This window comes from Oncorhynchus mykiss, chromosome 6 (assembly GCF_013265735.2).
Source record: "Oncorhynchus mykiss isolate Arlee chromosome 6, USDA_OmykA_1.1, whole genome shotgun sequence".
NCBI lineage: Eukaryota > Metazoa > Chordata > Actinopteri > Salmoniformes > Salmonidae > Oncorhynchus > Oncorhynchus mykiss.
In genome coordinates, this window is record NC_048570.1 from 46205859 (window position 1) to 46224850 (window position 18992).

The 18992-nt window shown below is 42.4% G+C and overlaps 1 protein-coding gene across 1 annotated transcript in view; it reads left to right on the plus strand.

Moving 5' to 3' along the window:
* LOC110526905 (protein FAM189A2) overlaps positions 1–18992 on the plus strand; it is a 63580-nt gene that overhangs the window by 6340 nt on the left and 38248 nt on the right. The window contains exons 2-3 of the mRNA XM_036980249.1: positions 835–891; positions 15732–15842. Of these exons, the coding sequence (XP_036836144.1) occupies positions 835–891; positions 15732–15842 (168 nt within the window). The remainder of the gene's footprint in view (positions 1–834; positions 892–15731; positions 15843–18992) is intronic.

An 18992-nucleotide genomic window follows, 5' to 3' on the forward strand; every position in this document is an offset into this window, starting at 1 on the left:
AATGATAAACTTGGATTAGCTAACACAACGTGCCATTGGAACACAGGAGTGATGGTTGCTGATAATGGGTCTCTGTACGCCTATGTAGATATTCCATTAAAAATCAGCCGTTTCCAGCTACAATAGTCATTTACAACATTAACAATGTCTATATTGGGGCGGCAGCGTAGCCTAGTGGTTAGAGCATTGGACTAGTAACGAGCTGACAAGGTACAAATCTGTCGTTCTGCCCCTGAACAAGGCAGTTAACCCACTGTTCCTAGGCCTTAATTGAAAATAAGAATTTGTTCTTAACTCACTTGCCTAGTAAAATAAAGGTAAAATAAAAATAAATATACTGTATTTCTGAAAAATTTGATGTGATTTTAAAATGGCTTTTCTTTAGAAAAAACAAGGACATTTCTAAGTGAACCCCAACTTTTGGGCGGTAGTGTATGTGATACGTGGTTGGGATACAACTGTGATATGTGGTTGTCTCACCTTTCCATCTTGATATGAATGCACTAGCTGTGGGTCGCTCTGGATGGGAGTGTCTGCTGAATGGCTAAATTGTAATGTAAATGTAGTTCTATGTATGTATATTTATGTATATTATGTATTTTATTTGTTGTGTTTCCTGTTTGGACCCAAGGAGGAGTAGCCACTGGCTTGGCAACAGCTAATTAGGGGTCCTAATAAATACAAAATACTTTAATGGAGACAAAAATGTGTATGTGTGTGTGTGTGTGTGTGTGTGGGGGGGGGGGGGGGGGGGGGGTTACTGTCTGTGTATGCACATGGTATACAGTATGTAACATTGCGGATTTCTGTATCTGTTTTCTTCTTCTTCTCCAGGTGATCCTGTCAGGGATCGTTGGCCTCACAACATGGAGGAGACCCATGCTGCTGCTGGTAGGTCTATATATCACAGAACTGTTCTTTTTATACATGAGAGGGACCTGTACTTGCTTACTGTATGAGGGAACCGACCTAAGTACTGAATGAAGGCCAGGGGTATTCAACCATTTTTTCCATATTTTTGTTTGAATATCTCTAGCAACAACAGAATAAACACATTTTGAATTAAGTACCTGCCAGTAGCGACTCCTGGTTGGCTAAGTAGGTGGGGGGGAGCAGAGTGCAGGCAGGTTTTTTCCAATTTCAACAGGCCACGCACATTGCTGTCATGTGTATACATTTGAGCACACAGCCGTACAATCTCAATAGACCAACATTGGCAGTAGAATGGCCCTTACTGAAGAGCTCAGTGACTTTCAAGACGGCACCGTCATAGGATACCACCTATCCAACCAGTCAGTTCATCACATTTTTCCCTGCTAGAGCTCCCTGGTCAACTGTAAGTGCTGTTATTGGGAAGTGGAAACGTCTAGGAACAACAACGGCTCAGCCGCAAAGTGGTAGGTCACACAAGCTCACAGAACGGGACTGCCGAGTGCAGATGCGTGTAGCGTGTAAAAATCATCTGTCTTCGGTTGCAACACTCATTACCAAGGTCCAAATTGCCTCTGGAAGCATTGTCAGCACAATAACTATTAGTTGGGAGCTTCATGAAATGGGTTTCCATGGCCGAGCAGCTGCACACAAGCCTAAGATCACCATGCGCAATGAACTCCATATTAATGCCCATGATTTTGACAAGCATTAGGCTAGACGCATTGAACACACTATCCATACAACTCTATCAAGTATAGGTCAAATCAATGTAAACTGAATATTAATATGCCAATAATAATGATTTATTTAATTCATAGAGGGCTTTTAATTAGGTTGTAGACTAAATTACCTCATGCCTGTCATTGATTTCCACCACTAGCAACACCTCTTCTGGTTCCAGCTGCGTCAGTGTACTTGGTACAGAGCAATGGCGCGGAGTCTCGTACCTTGGACAAAACATCCATAAAGCATTTGATGGCATCCTGTGCTTGCACAGCATCAATGCTTCTTTTATGCAGGTGTGCAAAAAGAATGTCCACTCGGGGCGTTATGTGCTGGAACAAATCAAGGAAAAAAGAAAATCCTTTAACATCGTAGAGAATCCATCCCTTGGCTTCCCTGTCAGTGATGTTGTCAAAGTCATCAGAGGCTAGAGTGGTTTCTAAGCACTACAATAGTTCACCTTTATTTTCATGCACAGTGTTTACAACCCGGCTCTAGAAATTCCAGCCCGTCTGGGATGCGCGGGGGAGCCTGCGTACCACTGTGCTGTCCAACACATTTATTTTGTTGGATCGTGAGAAGCAAGTTGTGCGCCTCCTTAAATCTGAGAAAAATACACAAGCATGTGTCACGGCTGATGCTGCTTGTTGCATCACCAAATTGATTTGGCATTCAGGTATATGTCTTGAAATTTTTTACTAATGCCACCAGTTAAACCGCGCATCACGCTTTCCCCATCATATGTTTGACCAATATGATTTATCTTGTCTGCTTCTTGCTCTGGAAAAAGTAGGCCCAGATTTTGATTTCGCAAATCCCCAATATCTCTCTTGCACAGTTTTGGCTGTAGCGGCAAATGTTGGCAAATGTTGGCATAGGTTGTCTCATTCGCTTGTATGGCCATAAAGTCAGTGTTCTGTAACTCCTGTACAATGTACCCTTGCATTGTGGAGAGCCTACAGTCTAGTAGCTCGTGGGACGTGCCTTTAAAAACCAATTGCAGTGTCCAGCGATGACACAAAATCAACAAGTCCCCTAAACACTCCTGGGTTCTCGGACACTTGTGTTTTATCTTGTCCCCTTAGTGTTAGCTCAAATGCACCAAAGAATTTGACTCAGTCAATTAGCTTAGATAAAATGTGTTGATTTTTTTTTCACAAAGTGTTGCGAGCTAGGCAGCCAAACAGCCATGCTTTTTTTCATACCAGGTCCACGAGAAGGTTTGATTGAGCAATTGCTGGATGAAGATGTCTGGTTTATCAGGTCCCAAATGCTTTATTTGCAATTATTTGGAAGGGTCAGCCTTTCAAAATTCTGTTTTTAGAAGTGATTCTACAGTGTTAAGTGACAGAGCTGGTGTCACTGTTGCAGCCACCATAATGACACGGTTATGATTAGTTTATTACAAGTCAAGTACAATTTGCTCTTTTACCCCCAACTGTTGACTACCGGGAGATCCAGGAGATCAGAGCTCTAATTTCAACGCCACAGGACCATCCATTTGCTTTGTGCGGTTGAAATTGATGTGATGAAATCCTTCAATCTCATTGGTGCCGTCCTCCCTTATAGCAAATAGCTGGCAAAATAACCCAAGCACTGGGTGCACAGCCCGTGCACCCGGAGCTGCTGCTGGCAGAATAGTAAGTAACTGAACAGCTTTGTTTTGAACAATATTTTGTTTTTACAGGAAAATGTACACACATTTACCACACTTTTATGAGCATTAATCCATGAATTACGCTGAACAAAAATGTAATCGCAACAAGCAACCATTTCAAAGGTTTTACTGAGTTACAGTTCATAAAAGGAAATCAGTCAATTGAAATAAATTAATTAGGCCCTAATCTATGGATTTCACATGACTGGGAATACAGATATGCAACGGTTGGTCTCAGATACTGTACCTTAAAAAAAGGTAGGTGCGTGGATCAGAAAATCAGTCCGTATCTGGTGTGACCACCATCAGCTGCCTTATGCAGCACTGTTGATTGTGGCCTGTGGAATGTTGTCCGACTCCTCTTCAATGACTGTGCGAAGTTACTGGATATTGGCCACTGCCCACTGAATTTGGTTACGATGCCGAACTGCAGTCAGGTCAAGATCCTGGTGAGGACGACAAGTGTGTAGATGAGCTTTTCTGATACAGTTTCTGCAGGAGTTCTTCGGTGGTGCAAACCCACAGTTTCATCAGCTGTCTGGGTGGCTGGTCTCAGATCATCCGGAAGGTGAAGAAGCCAGATGTGGAGGTCCTGGGCTGGCAGGGTTACACGTGGTCTGTAGTTGTGAAGCCGGTTGGACGTACTGCCAAATTCTCTAAATTGCAAGCTCCCTCAAAACTTCAGACGTATGTGGCATTGTGTTGTGTGACAAAACTTCACATTTTAGAATGCCGTTTTATTGTCCCCAGCACAAGGTGCACCTGTGTAAAGATCATGCTTTTTAATCCGTTTCTTGATACGCCAAACCTGTCAGGTGGATGGATTATCTTGGCAAAGGAGAAATGGTCATTAACAGGGATGTAAACAAATTTTTGCATAGAATTTGAAAAAAAAAAGGTTTTGTGCGTATGGAAAATGTCTGATATTTTATTTCAGCTCATGAAAAATGCAACCAACACTACATTTTGCGTTTATATTTTTGTTCAGTGTATATATTTTTTGAAAAATCTGCTCTTTTCATTTTTTTTCCCACAGGTGAGGCGCCACCCCTAACGCCCTAAATGGCAGGCCGCCATTCATACCTACTACAGTAGAAAAGAGCGGAATATCTTATTTTTAATGATATCAACTTTATTTATCAACTCCTAATATTGAGCTAATTACAGTCATTGGAGCATATTACACTCACTGGAGTATCTGAGTAGTTATTCCTTTAAAAGTTGCGTCATACTGCAGCACAGCTTGCGGGCTGCCACAAAATTCTAACATGTCAGCCATTGTTGCCATTAATGCTAGTTAGTGCTAGTTTGGCCACCAGAGGGCATCTTTGAGAAGCATTTGACAGTTTTTAAATATTGACTGTTAAGTTAGGGTGGCACATTTTGGGGAATATTCAGAGGTGGAAACTTTCCGTGGGAATTAATATTAATACCATTTAAATGTAGATGTTTTTTGAATTGGATATATTTACCATATATGGAGACAGAAACAAACAAAAAAATAGTGACGAATTTAACTTTTAATGAAATGTCACATCAAAAGAAAGAGAATATTGAATGATCCCCAATGATCCCCATCACATCTCCAAAAAACATTTTTAACATACCTCTGTAAAATGATAGTGTTTGAGCTAAAGCTTTGGTTGTCTTCCTCCCAGGCTTGCATGTCTTCTCCCTGGACCTCTTCAATGTCCACATCTTGAACATCAGACTCTGAGGCCTCATCTTCACTGTAACTTTCCAACCTTGTTGAGGATGGCTCATTGTCAGGCTCAGAAAGCCTCAAATTTGCCCGGATGGCCCCCAATTTCTCAACCCTTTTATTGGTCAGCCTGTTGCATGCTTTGGTGTGTGTGTTCCCAAACAATGACCAGTTGCGCTCTGAGGCGGCTGATGTTGGTGGGAGGATGATGGAGGCAACAGGGGAAAGAGCCTCAGATCCACAAAGTCCCTTCCACCATGTGGCTGATGAGATATGTTGGCACGACTGCCATATTGCATCTCCATCCCAAAGCCCTTGCTTGGAAGTGTACTTCGCCAGACTGCCAAGAAACGTGCCCTCATCCAGGCCAAGGTGGTGAGACACGGTAGTGATGACACCATAAGCCTTTTTGATCTCTACACCAGACAGGATGCTCTTGCCAGCATACTTGGGGTCCAACATGTACATTGCGGCGTGTATGGGCTTCAGGCAGAAGTCTTCACGCTTTTTGATGCATTCCAGAACTGCAGAAGCTGAACATCAGACAGGATGGGATTGTCTCCCTCAATCCGTGTAATAGCCAAAGGTTTCAGGAGTTTCAGGCTGCTTACCACTCTCTCCCAAAATACATCATCCAGGAGGATCCTCTTAATGGGGCTGTCTATATCAGCAGACTGTGATATGGGCATTTCTTGGAGAGACTCCTTCCCCTCCAGGAGAATGATGACAACACCACCCCAACGGGTTGCTGGGCAGCTTCAATGTGGTGCTCTTATTCTTCTCACTTTTCTTGGTGAGGTAGATTCCTGCTATAACTTGATGACCCTTCACATACCTAACCATTTCCTTGGCTCTTTTGTAGAGTGTATCCATTGTTTTCAGTATCATGATGTCATTGAGGAGCAGATCCAATGAATGAGCAGCACAGCCAATGGGTGTGATGTGAGGGTAGGACTCCTCCACTTTTGACCAAGCAGCCTTCATGTTCACAGCATTGTCTGTCACCAGTGGAAATACCTTCTGTGGTCCAAGGTCATTGATGACAGCCTTCAGCTCATCTGCAATGTAGAGACCAGTGTGTCTGTTGTACCATGTGTCTGTGCTCTTGTAGAACACTGGTTGAGGGGTGGAGATGTAGTTAATTATTCCTTACCCACGAACATTCGACCACCCATCAGAGATAATTGCAAAACAGTCTGCTTTCTCTATGATTTGCTTGACCTTCACTTGAACTCTACATCCAGAAAATGAGTAGATCAAGCATGTCTGGTTGGAGGGGTGTATACTAGGCGAAGAATATTCAGAAATCTCTTCCAATACACATTGCCTGTGAGCATCAGAGGTGAACCAGTTGCATACACAGCTCGAGCAAAACATTCATCAGCATTTCTCTGACAACGTTCCTACATTGAGTAAAAAAAAAAAATCTGATTCCAGGAGGACCATGAGCTGTTGCTATCGATGAGATGTCTGACTCATCATTTTCACCTTGAATGGAAGTAAAGGGACTTTTGTCAGAGGTTGCTTGTTGTGAGTGCTGAGAGAATGTTTATGCACTTGGCAAGATGATTCTGCATCTTTGTTGCATTCTTCACATATGATTTGGCACAGTATTTGCAAATGTACACAGCTTTTCATTCTACATTAGCTGCAGTGAAATGTCTCCACACAGATAGTGCCTGTGGCATTTTCCTTTAAAGATTAGTAACAAAAAAAAGGTTTTTAAAAACACACATGTAATTCAATGTATAGATAAATAGTTAAGCAGTTAGATTAAGCAACTCCTTTGTAAGATAAATGTTTTTTTTAAATGAAACATGACTTAACACTTAGTTAGCAGGCTCAAGTAAGCTAAAACCCATATGGTAGCAAAAACTAACTAGCAGAAATTGTTAACAAGTTAGAAATTATTTAAACACACTTTGCTGTAGGCTACTATTTAGTAGTTAACAAAAAATGATGTCATAAAATATTCACCCCACCCAGTATTGTAATCAAAACTTACCAGAAAGCATGTAGTCCTTGGCTCAGACAGTGTAGTAGTGTGGACTCAATATCATCTCATTAGTGTGCAAGATCTTGAGAATCAGCTGTACATGTGAAGGAAGAGTGCACTGCACATGCAATGAAAGATTGCACTGTGCATGCAGGGGGTTGCAATTACATTTTCCATTCCATGTTTTCTTTTTTTTCTACTGTATTATTGACTATGTTTTGTTCATTCCATGTGTAACTCTGTGTTGTTGTATGTGTCGAACTGCTATGCTTTATCTTGTCCAGGACGCAGTTGCAAATGAGAACTCGTTCTCAACTAGCTTACCTGGTTAAATAAAGGTGAAATAAAAAATAAAAAATAGAAATTGGGGATAGTGTTACACGGAGCAGACTCAGACGAGGAGACTGGAATGAAGTAACCAAGGTATTTATTGTAACACAGGGAGAAGATGGAGTGCAGGTCAGGGGAAGCTTCAGGCGGGTTGCAGGAAACCAAATGCAGAGGCTGAGGCTGGAGCGAGAGGGGTTGGGACAGGGTAAGCAGGTCCGGAGGGGAATCCAAGGGACTAGTAGAGTGGGGAATCCAGGACATAGTTGCAGGATGACGAGACAGGGACCAGAGACATTTCGGGCAGAACTGTAGCAGAGAGGAAAACAGTGTCAGGCAAGGGAAACAGGCACATCAGGATCTGAATAGAAACAAACGGCTAGAAACATTGACTGAGCAGTTCTGGCAGCGCGGAAGTTGCAGGGCTGAGTATTAGTAGAGGTCTTGATTATGGAACAGGTTGCAGCTGGTGGGGATCTGCTCTGACTCCAGCACACCTGTCTCTGCCCACACAGTCACACACACACACACGCACACACACACACACACACACACACACACACACACACGATAACATACGCACTATACATACACATGGATTTAGTACTGTGGATATGTGGTAGTGGTGGGGTAGGGGCCTGAGGGTACACAGTGTGTTGTGAAATCTGTGAATGTATTGTAATGAGAGAGAGAGAGAGGAAAAGAGCACTGGGGGAGGCGGCAGGACAAGGAGATACAGGATGAGCAGTAAGAGGGAGCAGATGTGACAGATAGTTTAACTAAAATATGCCACAAGACCTAAAATTGCCATGTGTATCCCACAAAAAAGGTTCACAGCTATAAGCTAACTTTTTTGATGACATTGAGCAAAATTCCCAATTTTCTTGAAAGTTTTCACTATATGGGATCTTTTTTGGGGAAGGGTACCAAGGGTACCAACACATTTCTGCTGTATTGAAGGTCCCCAAAAACACAGTGGCCTCCATCATTCTTAAATGGAATTAGTTTGGAACCTCCAAGACCCTTCCTAGAGCTGGCCACCCGGCCAAGCAGCAGCTAATGGAGATCCATAGTAGATACAAATACAGCCCGCTTGGAGTTTACCAAAAGGCACCTGAAGGACTCAGACCATGAGAAGCAAGATTCTCTAGTCTGATGAAACCAAGATTGAACTCTTTGGTCTGAACGCCAAGCGTCACGTCTGGAGGAATTCTGGCACCAAACCTACGGTGAAGCATGGTGGTGGCAGCATCATTCTTTGGGGATGTTTTTCAGCGGCAGGGACTGGGAGACTAGTCAAGATTGAGGGAAAGATTAATTGAGCGAAAATATGCTCCAGAATAGTCTGGACCTCAGACTGGTTTCACTTTTGAGTGGTGGGTGATTGTTTCCTGTTGTAATGTTTGTTTCACATTTCAGGACTGTTTCGGTTTTCGTTTGTTATGGAACATATCATTCACTTTGTTATTTTGTATTATTTAGTGTTCAGTTTAATAAACTAAAATGGACACTTACCAAGCTGCACATTGGTCCGACCTCTCTTACTCCTCATCAGACGATGAGGAAGCATGTCAGGAGGGGGATGTAGGGTGGTCATTGACGTTAAAGGTTTAAAAATGTTTTCAAGAAATAATTCAATACTTTGACAACATTTTTTTGAAACTTTTAAATTATATCAAACTCAACCATTTATATCTTCCAGTGAAGACAGATTTTTCATGGTATGGTGGGGTATACAAAATGGGTCAACTTTGAGCACTTTTATCTCCTGAATGTTTCTGACCACTTCTTCCAAAGGCAAACATGCATAGAAAGATTTGTTTAAATCAAAAGGGATGCTTTAAAAAAGTGATTGAACTCAAATGGATTTATCCTGTAGTCACATTCCCTGTCCTCCCAAACCCTGTAATCTGGTGTAGAGGCGGTATTAAAGCCTCTTAGAAACAAACCGTTTTTACCAGGATACTAGGATACTAGAGCAATAACTATTAATCAAATGGACGTTGTCTCATGCAGATTTAAATTTTGCAGACGAATAACATGAAATACCGTGATTAGTATCTGAATAATCACATATTATTGCCATATTATGTAGTCTGAATGTATTAAAAAGTGTACATTTTATTCCGGCGCCGACAGAGATGGCCGCCTCGCTTCGCGTTCCTAGGAAACTATGCAGTATTTAATTTTTTTATGTGTTATTTCTTACATTCTTACCCCAGGAAATCTTAGGTTTTATTACATAGAGTCGGGAGGAACTATTGGATATAAGAGCAACATCAACTCACCAACATTACGACCAGGAATATGACTTTCCCGAAGCAGATCCTCTGTTTGGTCCACCACCCAGGACAATGGATCGGATCCCAGCCGGCGACCCAAAACAACTGCGTCGCAGAATGGACAGACGGAGCGGTCTTCTGGTCAGGCTCCATAGATGGGCACATCGCGCAGCGCTCCCGAGCATACTACTCGCCAATGTCCAGTCTCTTGACAACAAGGTAAACGAAATCTGAGCAAGGTTTGCCTTCCAGAGAGACATCAGAGACTGTAGCGTTCTGTGTTTCACGGAAACATGGCTCACTCGAGACACGCTATCATAGTCGGTAGAGCCACCTGGTTTCTTCACGCATCGCGCCGAAAGAAACAAGCATCTCTCTGTTAAGAAGAAGGGCGGGGGTGTATTCCTTATGATTAACGAGACATGGTATGATCATAACAACATACAGGAACTTCTAGTCCTTTTGTTTACCTGACCTAGAATTCCTTACAATCAAATGCCGACTGCATTATCTACCAAGATAATTATTTTAGATCATAATCACAGTCGTGTATATTCCCCCCCCAAGCAGACACATCAACGGCTCTGAAACAACTTAATTTGACTCTATGTAAACTGGAAACCAGATATCCTGAGGCTTTATTGCTCCCTAAATGTTATCTGCATATGGATTGTGCGACCCGGGCTGGCAAAACCCTGGATCATTGTTATTCTAACTTCCGCGACGCATATAAACCCTCCCCCGCCGCCCTTTCGGAAAAGCTGACCACGACTCCATTTTGTTGCTCCCAGCCTATAGACAGAAACTAAAAGAAGAAGCACCCGTGCTCAGGTCTGTTCAACGCTGGTATGACCAATCGGATTCCACGCTTCAAGATTGCTTCAATCACATGGACTGGGATATGTTCCACATAGCGTCGAACAACAACTTTGATGAATACGCTGATTCGGTGAGCGAGTTTATTAGCAAGTGCATCGGTGATGTTGTACCCACAGCGTCTATTAAAACATTCCCCAACCAGAAACCGTGGATTGATGGCAGCATTCGTGCAAAACTGAAAGTGCGAACCATTGCTTTTAATCAGGGCAAGGTGACCGGAAACATGACCGAATACAAACAGTGTAGCTATTCCCTCCGCAAGGCAATCAAACAAGTTAAGCGCCAGTATAGAGACAAAGTAGAGTCGCAATTCAACGGCTCAGACACGAGAGGTATGTGGCAGGGTCTACAGTCAATTACGGACTACAAAAGAAAAACCATCTCCGTTGCGGACCATGATGTCTTGCTCCCAGACAAACTAAACAACTTCTTTGCTCACTTTGAGGACAACACAGTGCCACTGACACGGCCCGCTACCAAAACCTGCGGGCTCTCCTTCACTGCAGCCAACGTGAGTAAAACATTTAAATGTGTTAACCCTCGCTAGTTTGCAGGCCCAGACGGCATCCCCAGCCGTGTCCTCAGAGCATGCGCAGACAAGCTGGCTGGTGTAATTACGGACATATTCAATCAATCCTTATCCCAGTCTGCTGTTCCCACATGCTTCAAGGCCACCATTTTTCCTGTTCCCAAGAAAGCTAAGGTGACTGGGCTAAATGACTACCGTGCTTTGAGAGACTAGTCAAGAACCATATCACCTCCACCCTACCTGACACCCTAGACCCACTCCTATTTGCATACCGCCCCAATTGGTCCACAGATGATGCAATCACACTGCACACTGCCCTAACGCATCTGGACAAGAGGAATACCTATGTAAGAATGCTGTTCATCGACTACAGCTCAGCATTTAACACCATAGTACCCTCCAAACTCGTCATTAAGACCCTGGGGCTCGACCCCGCCCTGTGCAACTGGGTCCTGGACTTCCTGATTGGCCGCCCCCAGGGGGTGAGGGTAGGTAACAACATCTCCACCCCGCTGATCCTCAACACTGGGGCCCCACAAGGGTGCATTCTCAGCCCTCTCCTGTACTCCCTGTTCATCCATGACTGCGTGGCCATGCACGCCTCCAACTCAATCATCAAGTTTGCAGATGACACTACAGTGGTAGGCTTGATTACCAACAACAATGAGTCGGCCTACAGGCAGGAGGTGAGGGCCCTCGGAGAGTGGTGTCAGGAAAATAACCTCAAACTCAATGTCAACAAAACAAAGGAGAGGATCGTGGACTTCAGGAAACAGCAGAGGGAGCAGCCCCCTATCCACATCAACCGGACAGTAGTGGAGAGGGTGGAAAGTTAAGTTCCTCGGCGTACACATCACGGACAAACTGAAATGGTCCACCCACACAGACAGCATGGTGAAGAAGGCGCAACAGCGCAACCTCGGGAGGCTGAAGAAATTTGTCTGGTCACCAAAAACACTCACAAACTTTTACAGATGCACAATTGAGAGCATGCTGTCGGGCTGTATCACCGCCTGCTACAGCAACTGCTCCGCCCACAACCGCAAGGTTCTCCAGAGGGTAGTGAGGTCTGCACAACGCATCACCGGGGGCAAACTACCTGCCCTCCAGGAAACCTACACCACCCGATGTCACAGGAAGGCAAAAAAGATCATCAAGGACCCTAGCCACTGCCTGTTCATCCCGCTATCATCCAGAAGGCAAGGTCAGTACAGGTGCATCAAAGCGGGGACCGAGAGACTGAAAAACAGCTTCTATCTCAAGGCCATCAGACTGTTAAACAGCCATCACTAACATTGAGGGGCTACTGCCAACATACTGACTCAACTCTAGCCACTTTAATAATGGAACAATTGATGTGATAAATGTATCACTAGCCACTTAAACACGGCACTTTAAATAAAGTTTACATACCCTACATTACTCATCTCATATGTATATACTGTACTCTATACCATCTACTGCATCTTGCCTATGCCATTCGACCATCACTCATTCATATATTTTTATGTACGTATTCTTATTAATTTCTTTACACTTGTGTGTATAAGGAAGTTGTTGTGAAATTGTTAGGTTAGATTACTTTTTAGATATTACTGCATGGTCGGAACTAGAAGCACAAGCATTTCGCTACATTCGCATTAACATCTGCTAACCATGTGTATGTGACAAAGCACAGTCAGCGTCTTACAACTCTGAGAGTCTATTTAAATCAGCTTTCACTGATTGCACGTAAAGGAAGATAGTTCCTAAATGGGAGTGCTTGCTTTGTTGTCCAACTGATCTTGTGTTCTTTCTGCCATCCGGTGAACCCCGTTCATGTCTGCACACAGCAATATCTTTAAATTATTTTCTTAAACTCCTTTACTCCTAAACTATATCTGTTAAAATGTCGATTCCGCTAGGTGGCCCTTTTTTATCAGGCTATGATTAGGCCTACCGCAGAATGTTGCCAGTGTGTATAGTAGCATAGTGTATTACAAATGGAGCTATCACACAATACAATTTGAGCAATAGTTCTGTTAAAGCTGCAATATGTAACTTTTTGGGGTCCCCTACCAAATTCACATAGAAATCATGAGTTTTAGTTCTCACATACTCATTGAAAGCAAGTCTAAGAAGCGGTAGATCTGTTCTATATGCGCTACTTCCATGTATCCCATTCTTAGGTTTAGCTTCAAGCAGCTGAAAATAAATATTGAATATTGAATTAAATATTTTTGGGTATTGAAAATGTTATTTCACAGGGGTTTAGATGGTACAATGATTCTCTATGCTGTACTGCTTTTGCTTGTTTTATCACATAAACTGAAATTATGCGAACTATTCGAATTTTAGCAACCAGGAAGTAGTGGAGCGATTTTTGCATAGTGCACCTTTAGTGCAACAGATTAACATCAATAATGCATCTTCAGACATAGCCTACCCCTTGGGGAACACTCTTATTAGTGTAAAGGGGGTCTTAGTCTTAATCCCCTCAATTTGTTCAAAACGTGACTTCAGGAAACTGGAAGAGTGAGTGTTCAGTTGAAACTGGGGAGTTGGCGCTTGCCTGAGGGTGAAATCTGGAGTCGAGCTGTCTGTCCCGCAAGCTGTGTATTTGTGTGTGTGTGTGTCCTGTGTGAGAGCGGACACACTGACTGAGTTAGGACAAATTAGTGACTGTATCCTCCCAGTCACAAAGAATACACAGAGCCCCACCTCTGACCTGAGTGATTTCCATGGCCGCGGTCGCCAGACAGAAAGGGACAGACACAGAGAGACAGACAGCGGTCACCATGCGTCCCAGTCTTAGCTCCAGTATAAATACCCCTCTGCCTCACTGTGAGAGGCGGTGGGGGGCTGGATTTGGCCCATCCCCTCCCTTATGCCCAAGACCGCCAGGCGACCGACACGATTTTGCTGCTTGAGGCACGCTTAAAATAGTCAGATATTTTCCGAGCCCACCTATTTGTGTAAGCTTTGAAAAGGGGTCATTTTCATATTGATTGACATATCCTTGGCTGTTCTGAATTACATGCACTATAAACCAACACTCACATCAAGTCAGTCTAATAGTAAGTGTAGTTAAATTACCCATTGTATATTCCATGATGTCAGCTATCAACAAACAGGTATTGGTCTGTCTTCCCGCCTCTCCTTCTTCTTTCTGTCTTTTTTCAATAACAGTGTTTATATGACTAATTTTTTCTGTCATCTTTTCTATCTGTAATTTCGTCTTGTGTTTTAATCATTCGTGTTTTATTTGTTTTTACCATTGAGGACCACTTTGAAAACAAGTGTTTTAATTAATAATTTTACGTGATTTCCTCTGGGAATACATTGTTTACTCTGTTGTACATTATATGTATTTTACCCAAATAAATTCAATTCAAATACAGTGCCTTCAGAAAGTATTCACACCCCTTGACTTTTTCGACATTTTGTTGTATTACAAAGTGGGATTAAAATGGATTTAATTGTATTTTTTGTCAACGATATACACAAAATACTCTTATGTCAAAGTGGAAGAAAAATTATAATATTTATAAAACATTTATAAAAAAGAAAACAATATTATATCTTGATTAGATATGTATTCAATACATGTTAGAATCACTTTTGGCAGTGGTTACAGGGTATTTCTGGGTAAATCTCTAAGAGCTTTCCACACCTGGATTGTACAACATTTGTCCATTATTATTTTATAAATTCTTCAAGCTCTCTTAAATTGGCTGGTGATCATTGCTAGACAACCATTTTCAGGTCTTGTCATAGATTTTCAAGCAGATTTAAGTCAAAACTGTAACTCTGCCACTCACGAACATTCCCTGTTTTCTTGGCCAGCAACTCCAATGTAGATTTGGCCTTGTGTTTTAGGTTATTGTACAGCTGAAAGGTAAATTCATCTACCACTGTCTGGTGGACAGCAGACTGAACCAGGTTTCCCTGCATGATTTTGCCTATGCTTAGCTCCATTCCGTTTCTTTTTTATCCTGAAAAGCTCCCTAGTCCTTAAGGATTACAAGCGAACCCAAAACATGATGCAGCCACCACTATGCTTGAAGATATGGAGAGTGGTACTCAGTAATGTGTTGTATTGGATTTGCCCCAAACATAAGACTTTGTATTCAGGATAAAAAAGTGAATTGCTTTGCGACATTTTTTGCAGTATTATTTTAGTGCGTTGCAAAGAGGATGCGTGTTTTGGAATATGTTTATTCTGTACAGGCTTCCTAACTACAATGTTCTTGATCCATCCTCAGTTTTCTCTGTTATTTAGGCTTCCCATAAGAAAGGGTTTGAAGACATATTTCAGATTTTCAGTTGTAATTCATTTGTAAAAAATGTAAACATAATTCCACTTCGACATTCAGGGGTATTTTTTTTAGGCCAGTGACCCAAAAAATCTAAAGTGTGTCCTTTTTAAATGCAGGCTATAACACAACAAAATGTGGAAAAAGTCTGGGGTGTGAAGGCACTATATATTATCTTTCCAGTCAAGGCCAGCTATGAGGGCCTTTTTATTTTGTCATAAACAGTTGTATCCCTTTCTTCCCTCTCTCTATATTATGGTTCTGTATTATTTGAGGATTTAGTTTTAATATGCTCTCTGATTTGGACTATTTTCCTATTAGGCTGTGTGATATGTTTTGCAAATATCTCCATTACTATTTCTCTCTCCCTCCCCTCGCTCTCCTCCCCCCACCCTTTCCCTCTCCCAGGTGAATATGTTTGTGCTGTCGTCAGTGGTGTGTGTTCTTCTCAACCTGGCCGGCTTCATCCTCTGCTGTCAAGGAGCTCAGATGGTCTCCACCATAACCAACTGTCAACTGGTGAGACACACACACACACACGCAGACATCACCCACACACAGTCAGGCAGGCACGCACACACAGACCCACATGCATGTGCGCACAACACAAACTCTTTCCCTGATTTGAAATGTGTGTAGGTGTTTGATTGGTCGAGTGTGTGTGCAGATGTGATGATGTTGTGTGTAGGTGTTTGATTATGGTGTGAGACAGACAATGATTGGGGATAAGTGGATCATGATTATCAGTGATCTATCTTCACATGTTTGTGTGGGCTTTGTGTTGTTATTATAGGGGAGATTTAGATGTCTTAGGTGGCAGGCTGTATTCATTCTCTCTCTATGTCTCTCGCTTTCGCTCTCTCTCTCACTAAAACACACACACACACACACACACACACACACACACACACACACACACACACACACACACAGGTATTCACACCCCTTGACTTTTTCCACGTTTTGTTGTTGCAGCTTGAATTTAAAATGTATTAAATGTAGATATTTTGTCACTGGCCTACACACAATACCCATAATGTCAAAGTGGAATTATGTTTTTTTTTAAATGTTTACAAATTAATAAAAAATGAAAAGCTGAAATGTCTTGAGAAAATAAGTATTCAACCCCTTTGTTATGGCAAGCCTAAATAAGTTCAGGAGTAAAGGTGTGCTGAACAAATCACATAATACGTTGAATGGACTCACTCTATGTACAATAATACTGTTTAACATGATTTTTGAATTACTTGCTCATCTCTTTACTCCACCATACAATTATCTGCAAGGTCCCTCAGTCGAGCTGTGAAATTCAAACACAGATTCAACCACAAAGACCAGGGAGGTTATCCAATGCCTCGCAAAGAAGGGCACCTATTGGTAGACGGGGGAAAAAATAAATAAACTGACATTGAATATCCCTTTGAGCATGGTGAAGTTATTAATTACACTTTGGAGGTGTATCAATACACCAAGTCACTACAAAGATATAGGCGTCCTTCCTAACTCGGTTGCCGGAGAGGAAGGACACTATCTGATCTACCTGATGTCTCTTTCCTCTCTACTGGAGATGCTATCTCAACAATGTGACCTCTCTACATCCTAATACCATCCATCATTTTTTTTTATTAGTCCAACCAGCCCCACACAGAGACCAGGGCTATGTCCCAAATGGCACCCTATTCCCTACATAGGGCACTACTTTTGAACAAAACCCTTTGGGCCCTGTTTCAAAAGTAGTGCAGTACTGTATATAGGGAATAGGGTGCCATTTGGAACAGAAACCACGGCTGGTTCCAGTTCAAGGCATATCAACATGGTACATTTTATTAGCCTAGAAACATGCCAACTCACACGTTAGACGTGCAGGAACTTCTCCCACCCCAAAACGAACTTGAACACAAGCAGCGTATCAGACTGGAGCTGAGAACTGGACATTGACACATGCATACGCATGCACACAGACACAAACACAAAAGGTGTGACGAACAAGTTGAACTCCTAGGAGTAACATTGGATAGTCAGTTATCATGGTAAAGCCATATTCACAAAGTTGTTGTGAAGATGGGTAGAGGTATGTCTGTTATAAAAATATATTCTGCATTTTTGACTCAAAGATCAACTGTTCTAGTTGTTCGGGATCTGATCTTGTCCCATCTTGATTATTGTCAGGTGCAGCAAAGAAAGACCTAGCAAAGTTGCAGCTGGATCAAAACAAAGCATCTTTACCCTTAACAATCGCACACAAAACTAACCTCCACAACATGCATGTTAATCTTTCATGGTTGCGGGTTGAGGAGAAATTGACTACTTCTCTTCTAATCTTTTTAAGAAAAATGTGTGTGTTGAAAATGCCTACCCAATATTTGCATACACTTCAAACAGACACACTGTACATACCCCACCAGACATGGCAAGGGTTTCTTCACTGTATCCAAAGCAAAAACAGACTTAATGCGTGGATCAGTTCTGTGTAGAGCCATGTCATCATGGAATGCTCTGCCACCAGAGGTTACTCAGGCAAAAAGCAGGTTAAGGCTTAAAGAAAAACATATTGAAAAAAACGTATTGTATCACAGCGCCTCTCCTCTTTCTAAAGATCTACACTGTTGGTCCCATGTTTCATAAGCTGAAATAAAATATCCCAGACATTTTCCAGACTCTCAAAAATATTATTTTGCTCAAATTTTGTGCACAAATTTTAGCATGTTTTTAGCAAATTTTAGCATGTTTTAGCATGATAATGCATGACCCAATGTTGCAAGTATTCACAATTTCTGGAAGCTGAAAATGTCCCAGTTCTTCCATAGCCTGCATACTCACCAGACATGTCACCCATTGAGCACATTTGGGATGCTCTGGATCAACGTGTACGACTGCGTGTTCCAGTTCCCGCCAATATCTAGCAACTTCGCACAGCCATTGAAGAGGCCACCATCAACTGCCTGATCAACTATATGCAAAGGAGATGTGTCGCAGTGCATGAGGCAAATGGTGGTCATACCAAATACTGACTGGTTTTCTGATCCATGCCCCTACTTCTTTTTAAGGTGTCTGTAACCAACAGATGCATATCTGTATTCCCAGTCATGCGAAATCCATAGATTTGGGCTTAGTGAATGTATTTCAATTGACAAATGTACTAATATGAGCTGTAACTCAGTAACATTTTGGAAATTGTTGAATATTGCGTTCAATCGCCCCAGTCTTCAGGCCAAAGAGTTCAAACTTGGTTTCATCAGACCAGAGAATCTTGTTTCTCCTGGTCTGAGTGTCCCTTAGGTGCCGTTTGGCAAACTCCGAGCGGGCTGTTATGTGCATTTTACTGAGGAGTGGCTTCCGTCTGGTCTCTCTACCAAAAAGGTATGATTGGTGGAGTGATGCAGGGAAGGTTGTCCTTCTGGAGGGTTCTCCCATCTCCACAGAGGAACTCTGGAGCTCTGTCAGAGTGACCATCGGGTTCTTGGTCACCTCCCTCACCAAGACCCTTTTCCCCCGATTGTTCAGTTTGGCCGGACAGCTAGCTCTAGGAAGAGTCTTGGTGGTTCCGAACGTCTTCCATTTAAGAATGATGATGGCCAATGTCTTCTTGGGGACCTTCAATGCTGCAGATATTTGTTGATAACCTTCCCCAGATATGTGCCTCGACACAATCCTGTCTCGGAGCTCTAC